The 10,045-nt window shown below is 39.1% G+C and overlaps 1 protein-coding gene across 1 annotated transcript in view; it reads right to left on the minus strand.

Moving 5' to 3' along the window:
• Window positions 1-248, minus strand: part of Xrn2 (5'-3' exoribonuclease 2) — a 68,390-nt gene extending 68,142 nt beyond the window's left edge. Inside the window, exon 1 of the mRNA XM_033761153.1 lies at window positions 43-248. Coding sequence (XP_033617044.1) covers window positions 43-117 — 75 coding nt within the window. The 5' untranslated portion in view covers window positions 118-248. The remainder of the gene's footprint in view (window positions 1-42) is intronic.
• Window positions 249-10,045: the final 9,797 nt, after the last annotated feature.

Genomic DNA, 10,045 nt, shown 5'->3' on the forward strand with positions numbered 1-10,045 from the left:
GGCCTGGGTTCCAGCACGGCGATGGCCCCGGCGCCTCCTCACCTTCTCTTCCACGCAGTTAACAATGATGGACGGGTACTTGCGGCTGAGCCAGCGGAAGAACGCCGGGACTCCCATAACGGCGGCAAAGCCGAGGCAGCGGCCCGGCCAGCAACCTGCCGGCCAGCAACCTGTGTAACCAGAGAGACCTGCAGGAGCAGCAGTCGCTGGCACCTACACTTCCGCCCACGTGCGCCCCGCGGCCGGAAGTGATGAAACGCGCCGCCGCGGGGGACGCTGGGATGGGTTTGGAACGGGCAAGTTGAGGAGCGGCGGTTGGAGGGAGTCGGGTTGATGTGTCTCACAGTCTAGGTCGCTTTCTGTGGTCCCGACCTCATGGTGCGTGCGGGCTCGTCTCACTCACAGGGCTTACGCCTCCCTGTCGCGCGCTCCGCAGGCTCCGGGAGTATCCACCTGCCTTTTGGGTCAGTTTGGGAAACATGAACGATTTTAACTTTTTTTCACCTCGATTGAGTCAAATCGAAGCATCCGACGTCCGTAGTTCCATTTCCTGGTTTCTCTCGGGTTTTTGCCACAGCACGAACTAAGGCCATGAAACGGAGCATTTTAAAGTATTTTACAATAACTGGTTAGCATAAATTCACTCAATTGCAGAATCTAACCAGCATTTGGCATCCAACACAAATTTTGAGCTGCACTGAACATGTATTTAAAAATTGCTAAATTTATGTGTAACTCTGTTGAACTCTTAGAATATACTAAGGCATTGACCAAGTGATTCTGTCATTTAATCATCATTTGAGCCTGAGGCACCATTGCCACCCTTCGGTAACGTGTAGGGTAATGGGTAGGAAAATCAAGTTGTAGAGGGGCTAAAATCACTTGATTCTTCTCACAGCTTACTTTTCAATTCAGCCAAAGATCATTTAATCTCCTGTCCTTAGACTAATATGATACTTTCATCCTTTGTTTATGATGGCGTCAAATGCATTTTTTTATATGTATATAAAAGGAGATATCTTCAAGAGGTGATATTTATGACCATTTTTTCAGGCCAGGAAGTCTCTCCTCTGAATCCCTTCTTGGCTTCACAAATCACACTCAATCCTAAAGGCTCACTTCAAGAGTCCTCTAGGAAAGTACTTCTGCCGTGCTGCCCGGCAACAATACTCACTGCTCCCTCTGTGGCCCGATGAGATTGTGTGTGTGTATTTGTGTGTGTTACTGGGGATTGAACCCAAGCCCTCAAGCTTGCTAGGCAAGCACTCTACCACTTAGCTACATCCCAGCCCCTCCTCTTATTCTTAAAAAAAATTTTTTTTTGATACAGAGTCTTGCTAAATGTAGAACTTAAAGACATTGGTTATCTCATATTTTACTTAAGGATAGTTAAAGGTATTCCAGAGTATTTTGTCTCTGGTGAGATTCATTTTACCTGGAAAGGCCCGTTCCTCCAGTAGTTGGTTTTCTTAGGAGGTGCTTTTTTTTTTCTTCTTTTTTTTTTATAGGAACACACATATTATAATTAATATAGACATAGGCATCTGACCAAGGTGAGCCATTCAGATTTGTGCTGATAATTTTGATCTTTGAACCATAAACAATTTAGGACAGCCCCTCCCAGATGCTGTAAGAATCAGGACTTCTTGCCTGGCTACCATGAGAGAAGCAGGTTCAAGTCATTGGTTGCAGTAGATTTTGAATTCCAGCTAAATTCTTTTCTTCTTACACTTTGTTTGGTAATCTTGCCCTTAAGTCAATGAGCCAAAAAAATCTTTTGCCCTAAACTTAAGATTTGGTCTAAGTTCTATTTTTTGCAAAGGAAAGAGTCCAAAGAAATGGTAACAAAATTTGAGAAGTACACCGCTAATTTGCCTAGATGCTAAAATTACTTTCCATAAAATAAGTATAAAACTTGGAGGTTTTAGAACTCAGAGAAAGGGAGAGTGAAAGGTAGGAGGACTGAAAGGCAGCAGGAGGATATGGACTAAGCCAAATGTATCCTGTCAGACTCAGGCTTAGTATGGGCTTCTTGTAGAAATCAGAGAGTAAGTCTCATGTTGATGTCACTGGGATCCATAGCCACAGGGCTGGGAAACAGCGGAGGTCAAGAAGAAGAGATGGGCCAGGGATTTAGCTCAGTGGCACCGTGCCTGCCTCACGGGCACAAGGTCCTGAGTTCAATCTCATAACCCTCCCAAAAAAGAAGAAGAGATGATGAGAATTTGAGTGTCAGAAATGAGCACAAATAGTGAACTAGACCTTGGACTTCTGTAGGCTGAGAATCCAGAGTCTTTGAAACTTTTTGTTCCGAAACTTTTATGGGGCACAGGTAGACCTCCAGCTGACATCTGGATTACATTAAAGTGAAGTTAATACTATATATATATATACTAGAATATTCATAAACATTCATAAATTCATTTATAAGTCCATTAACATGATAATTATAGAAAAGAATCTTAAATGATTTTTGCCTACTTTTGGCTTCTGGATTATCAATTGCTTTTCCTCTTGATCCTTACAAAATTCATTATGAATAAACTTATATATTTAAAATAGTAGTGATGGTTAACTTCATGTGCCAACTTGACTGGGCCATGATCTTTTCAGATATTTAATTAAACATTATTCTGGTTGTTTTTATAAAGGAATTTTTGGACAAGATTAATATTTAATCAGTAGAAAAAAACATTGACTTCCATACTGTGAATGGGCCTTTTCCAGTCAGTTGAAGGCCTCAATAAAACCAAAAGACCAGCCTTCAACAAAAAGAGGGAATTCTCTGGTTTATATATTGCCCCAGGTTTCATCTACACTGTTGGCTATTGTGAGTCTTGAACCTGTCATCCAACACTGCAGATTGGATTTGCTAGCCCTTGTAGTCACAGGTATCAGATACTTACGATCAGTCAATTTTTCTCTGCAGATAGATACAAATACCTATAGATTCTGTTACTCTGGAGAACCCTAAAACAGTTTTATTTATATGTGAACTTATTTTGTGTACTTTGTTATTTTACATCAGATAAATCTGCAAATAACTTGCTTCACATTCTAGATTAATTTTTCAATTGAATAGAGTTCTTTACGGTTTTCTTTTTAATCCAAATAAAACAAATATAGGACTTAGAAATTAAAATACTTTGTTGGTGAGAAGATGCTAAATCAAAATTTATGAAGTTATAAGAAGAAGATTAAGAATACTTGTATAGGAACAGACACAAAAAGAATGAGAAACAAACCCCAAACACCCACATATCCACATATGTATGTGAACACTAAAAAACAATAGGTGTTTCACTGTAGAAAATTGGAGAAAGGGCATCTTAAAAAAAATCATGCTAGAATAATTTGTCTCAATGGAAAAAAATAAAAGTAAATATCTCTAAAACTTAGAAAAACAAAAAAAACTTCAGTTGGATCATAGTCCTTATGAAAGGCAGAATTATAGAACTGTTAAACATAATACAGAAAAACAGATTTAGAACCTGATGAAAGAAATATAACAAGCCCTAGCCATAAAGGGGAAGGCTGATAAAACTGATACACTACAACTAAGAGCTTTATTCTGCAAAACATGACAAATCCCGCAAAAAGACAAACCAGTCACAGAATTATAAACAATATTTGCAACACACACCACTGACAGAGAATTTATACCCAGAATATTTAAGGAACTCTTGAAACTCAGAACAAAACACCCAACAGAAAAATACGGTGATAGACAAGCCCTTTGCCAAATAGGAAATCCAGATGATCAATACATGAAAAGGTGCTCAGGCTCATAAGTGATCTGATAATTGCAAATTAAAACCACAGTACACATCCAGAAGATTGGGAAACATTAGAAAGTCCAACTATACTAAGTGTAGGTGAAGAGATGAAGCAACAAGAACTTTTATTCTGCTTAGAGAGCAAATTGGTAGAATCTCTTTGAAAACATTAGATGTGATCTACTACGATTAAGGAGATACTCTTCTACCCAGCCCTTTACGCCTGAGGAGCCAAACAAGACTATTGACAACACCCTTGCTCAGGTTTACATTAAACTGGAAATCACTTTACCACTTTAAACAGTTGAATGGATAAATAAATTGTAATTTTAAAAGGATACAGTAATGAAAATTAATGAACTGAAGTTACGGAAAAATACAGATCCTAGTTCTTTCTCCACACAGAGTCAGATATACAGGTCAGCCTCTCTGTGTTGATTAATCTTTGCATTTTTCTCAGCCCTTAAACTGTTTCTACTCAGTTATTTCTTTGACAAACATTTGTTGAAAATCCACTGTGTGCTACTGGGAAGGCGTAGATGATTTTTTTTTTTTTATAAGCAAAGGGCAAAGAAGATCCACCCCTCCCAGGGTGCATCTCTAGGCCATCTCTCACCACCATTGCTCTGGTCCCTGGCAATACTCTTAGTATTCTCACCCTCCCCTCCACTCCACCTCCAGAGAGCTTATTGCCTGATATACCCAAGTTGTTTGGCTCTGTCCCAGCTTGTCTAACAAATGCCCACAAAAGCTGGAGTCTTAACTTTGTTCTGAAATATGACAACTTTCCTTTTGCATAAATACCTACCAATTGTTTTTAAAAGTTGCCCTTTTTGAGGCATATTACAAAAGTCTAATGTTTTCATCAACATTTTAGTAAAACTTGAAGCTCCTAGAAGAATCCAGATTTAAATGTCTTAGTGGAAGAGAAATATTCTGTTTCCGCACTATTAAAATGATCATGGTCACCTCATTTTTTCACCTCTTGACTTTTTAGAGATAGTACTTTGTCTTTAGGAGGTGCACATTTCAGAAGGAAACATCTTGGCAATGTAGGGCCTAGAGAGGGAGCAGGACTTAACCTTTATGACATTTTCTTCTGCTGAAGTTGAGAGATTTTTCAACATGGACTCAATTCAAATCTGATTCAAACCTGGTCTTTTGGGGAGCTTTGTGGCTTTGGAATTTGAGAAACTAATCTTGGAGCCTTGGGTGTGGTGGTTAATTTTATATGTCAGTTTGTCTGGGCCACAGTGCCCAGATATTCGTTCAAATCAAACATTACTACAGATGTTTTCTGAAAGTGTTTTTAGAGTTAGATTAACATTTAAATTAGTAGATGGCTATTGTGAAAGGAATTGTTTCCCTAATTTCTTTCTCAGTGAGTCTGTTATTTGTGTACAAGAAGGCTGTTGATTTTTGGGTGTTGACCTTGTATCTAGCTACTCTGCTAAAAGTGTCAACTAAGTCAAGAAGTCTATTGGTAGAGTTTTTTGAGTCTTCAATGTAGAGTATCATATCGTCAGCAAATAATGACAGTTTAACTTCTTCCTTTCCTATCTTTACTGCTTTAATTTCTTTCTCTTGTCTAATTACTGTGGCTAATGTTTCCAGAACTATATCGAAGAGGAGTGATGATAGAGGGCATCCTTGTCTTGTTCCTGATTTTAACGTGAAAGTTTTCAGTTTTTGGCCATTTAATATGATGTTGGTTGTTGGTTTTTCATAAATAGCATTTATTAAGTTGAGATATAGACCAGCTATTCCAATTTTTTGCAGGGTTTTTATCATGAATGGGCATTCAATTTTGTCAAATGCTTTTTCTGCATCTATCAAGAGGATCATACGGTTTTTGTCCTCAATTTTGTTAATATAGTGTATCACATTTATTGACTTAACGTATGTTGAACCATTCTTGCATCCCTGGAATAAATCCAGCTTGGTCAGGATGTATGATCTTCTTGATGATCCTCTGTATTCTGTTTGCTACTATCTTATTAAGGATTTTTGCATCTATATTCATTAAGGAGATTGGCCTATAGTTCTCTCTTTTAGTTGTGTCTTTCCCTGGTTTGGGAATCAAAGTGATACTTGCTTCCAGGAATGAATTTGGAAGTATTGTTTCCCTTTCAATTTCATTGAAAAGTTTGAAGAGTGAAGACAGTAGTTCTTCTCTAAATGCCTTGTAAAATTCAGCAGTGAATCCATCAGGACCTGGGCTTTTATTTGTTGGTAAATTTTTAATTACATTTTCAATTTCACTGATTGTAACTGGGATGTTTAAAATGTTTTTCAACTTTGGTAATTCATAAGTATCTAGAAATCTGTCCATTTCTTCTGCTTTCCATTTTATTAGAGTACAAGTTCTCAAAGTAGGTATTAATGATCCTCTGGATTTCTGTTGGATCTGTTGTGACTTTGCCTTTTTCATTCCTGATTGCATGGATCTGAGCCTTTTCTTTCCTTTTTTTGATAAGGTTAACTAAGGGTTTATCGATTTTATTTATTCTTTCAAAAAACCAACTTGGAAATAGCCTGTTTGCCCATCAGTTGGAAAGTGAATAAGGAAGATGTGGTTTTTCTATAAAATGGAATATTATTCAGCCATAAAGAATGAGAGATTAGATTCATTTATAGGAAAATGGATACATATTGAGGATACACTCCTAAGTGAAATAAGTCACACATGTGTAAATACCGAATAGTTTCTCAGGCGTGAATAAAGTATAATAGTACATACGATTCTAATGATATAGTGGACAGTGTGTGAAATAGGAAGAAAGGGGCTAAAGGTGTAGGGAAAGTGAGAAGGGTAGGGGAAAGCTAATAGGGGAAAAGAAAAAATATGAGAAAATGAAAAAATGGAAATGAAGTATTTGTAAAGGGGGAGGAGAGGAGGCGTGAAGAGAGGGCAGGGACAAGGGCAAAAAATGAGAACCAAGACCTGTCATGTAAAGGTACAAGATCCCAGTAATGAATGTAACTGTACTGTACACCTAAAATGTACCAATAAACTCACTGAGGAAAAAAAACAAACCAGGAGACTGAGTAAAATAAATTACCCACCATCCTATGGGTGGGCCTTGTCTACGTAGCTTAAGGCTTTCACAGAACAAAGCCTGACTTCCCCAGCAAGAGTGGATTTTGCCCGCATATTCCTTTAGCCTGTAACTGCAGCCTTTCCCTGGTCTCTAGACTGCCAGCCTCCCACATCAGACTTTGGACTCCCTAACCCTCCTCAATCCTGTGGGGCAGTTTCTTAAATCTTTCTCTGTCACACCTGTAGGTTTCTTTTTCTCTGGAGAACCCTGACACTGGCAAGATGTTTAAGCCTCTCGAAGCCTCATTCTCTTCATCTGTAAATAAGGTTCTAGGTTTCATAGGCAGTGCCCAGGACATAGCCCAGTACATGAAGAGCACCAACAAGCCTTGTGGTGCCTGCCATTGTGTGTTCATCACTTGTGTTGCCATGGAGAAGCCGCACTTTGACTAGTCCACTTTAAGGTTTTGGGAAGTTTAATTGAATAGTTTAATTGAACACCAGGAGTGGCTAGAAACTTTCTCGTATCAAGACTGTCTTCCTTCTCCCAGTCTTGTGTTTTGTGCTCATCCTCACCTTGCGCAGTATGCACTGCTAGCATTCCCACCACCTTTTCACCAGTTCTCATTCTCATTCTCTCTTCCCTTCTCCCAGGATGTGAGCCCAAAATGGCTTTTGCCCATACTCATCTTTGCTATCATCTCAATTGTCCTACATGTAGTATATTACGCTTCATATTATTTTGGGTTCAGTCTGTGAACATTCTGTCTCCTCACATCCCTCACATGGGTCAGGATGAGATGGGCTACCCCAGCAAGAGTGGATTTTGCCTGTATACTGCAGCCCTTCCCTGCTATCTAGTCTCCCAGCCTCCCACATCAGACTTTGCTACAGTAACAAGTAATGCTGACAGTCTCATCAGCTTACTCTCTAGGGTGCTGGGCTCCAAGGCCATCCCACGCATGATCACCGCCAGCTCAACACATGACCACTACAGTCACTGCCAAAAGGGAAGACAGCTGGAGGGCTGCACAGGATGTTTAAAAGGGCCAGGTGTGATGGTGGCTTTTGGTACTTTTATTCACGTTCATTAGGTCCATCCCAGTCACTTTGCCCCTGCCCCCCACAGACTGGGAAATTGTCTTCCTGGTGCTCAAGAAGAGGAAAAGGATATAAGTTTTCTAGGCCACGTAGCGTTGCCTCTGACATCCATGATTAGCTGCAAATCAAATTACTAAGTATCTGCTTAAGAGCCAGTCTTTAGTGTGTATCTTGGGCATCACAAGAAAAAGTTGTTGCCTTCAAAGAGCCTACCATCAGTAGCAAGGCTAAGAAATAATCACAAAATATGAAACATCAAGAATCACATAATGATTTGACCAACAATAAATTGCCTGCCACAGGACCTGATCAAAATTCCAAATGAATTCCACAGATAATAATTGCTAAGGCATTTAGAAAAAGTAGTGATCTTGTCGCCCCGTGGGATCACCACAGATGATCTGGAGGAGGTAGAATGACAAGAGTTTTAGAATATTAAGTCTTGGTTGGCAATAGGGATATGTGGAGGGAGTCACTGAATTCCTTAGGGAAGGGATATGACTTTTATTTATCTTGGGCATCTAGTAGACTCTCAATAAATACTTCTGTTGAATTCTTGGAGCAGCACTTCTCAAAGTGTGTTCCAGAGACTCTTGGGACCCATTAGGCCAGAACTATTTTCATAACATAGGTTGTTATTTACTCTTCCAACTATTCTTCTGAAGGTGATTTTTTTTCAGGACCAGGGATATGCAGTGTCACAGCAGATGGAATCAGGAACAGCTGTGACAGTCCAAGTCGATATGGGGAGTTCCAAAATGTAAAACAAGCTAGCTTTTTTGTTTGGGAAAATAGTTATTTTATTAAATGGTTAATGATGTTACCATGTATTTCTCAGTGTTATTTTGAGGATTTTTGTTGTTATTTTAAGTGAATTGGTAAATTAGTGTTTTAAATTTTCCTCAGGCTTGATTTCTAAAATAGTAAATAATCAATAGATCTAATCCACTGAAACAAGCTTCTTGGGCTTCTCAATAATTTTTGAGTCCTGAGACCAAAAACTTTGAGAAATTCTGTTTTAGAACATGAAACTGGAAATGGAATCTATAGATTTCTGTTTCTAGAACCCATCCAAAGCTAATTTTTCAAATTCCTAAAATTTTTATGTCTTCAGATCTGGTCTCACATGCGGTTTGCTAACCCTAAACAATCTGTCATCACCACCGAGTATAATTCGGGGTGCCAGTGACTGTGACACTGGTGAACATATGTGCAACCCATGTGTTTATATGCAGTCCTTTCCTAGTAGAGCTCTACAGTGCTGCTCAGAAATGTAGGCACAAAAATGTACAGAAATGGAACTAATGTAGAAGATGCATTTTTTTTTTTTTGTACTGGGGATTGAACTCGGGTCCTTGTGCTTGCAAGGCAGGTCACCGAACCACTGAGCTAAATCCTCAGCCCAGAAGATGCATTTTTAAGGCCTGCGTTTCTGTGCCCAACTCAGAGTCTCTGCAGCTGCCCCATTTCAAAGTTTCTCTAATGAGAATCTTTTGTTTTGTTTGTTTGTTTGCCAAGAACTTCATGGTTCTTGTATCCTTCAGATGCTTTGGGGATTGGTGCTATAGATATGTTGCAAAGTGATGTATATGTAGAAATGTATAGAATGCTGCTAGGGATGTGTGGAACAAGCTTTGGCCATATGTCAGTAGATTTCAGAGAGCAGGATGTGATGAAAACCACGGGTCTAAATCCATACTTGTTATTACATGGATTTAGATGACAAAGCCTATGCTCTAAAACATAACCCCAAACAATGGAAGCCTACTAGAACATGATTTGCTTGTACAAAAGGCATAAGATGCCCTAAATCCAGCTCTGTGAAAGGACCCCACTATATTTCATTCCCTAATATGACATTTGAGAAAATCCTGGCAGATTTCTATTGAGGTCACGGGTTGTATTGTCTCCTAAAGGAAAAGACAGGAAGTTGATAGAAGCCATATGTTTCAAAGAGTTGAACAGTTGTAATTCCCTCTAGGGGTATAAATGGAAGAAGCTGAATGGAAAAGACCTCATTTAAAGGATAATAAAGTGTAATGCACTCTGAGAAGTGTTGAAGGTAAGACCTCAACCCTACAAGCTGATAAGCAGGCCCAGACTTTTATTTATAGTGACATGAGTGACA

The sequence above is a fragment of the Fukomys damarensis genome, unplaced genomic scaffold (genome assembly GCF_012274545.1).
Source record: "Fukomys damarensis isolate Sample0158 unplaced genomic scaffold, DMR_v1.0_HiC HiC_scaffold_7, whole genome shotgun sequence".
In the NCBI taxonomy this organism is placed as follows: Eukaryota; Metazoa; Chordata; class Mammalia; order Rodentia; family Bathyergidae; genus Fukomys; species Fukomys damarensis.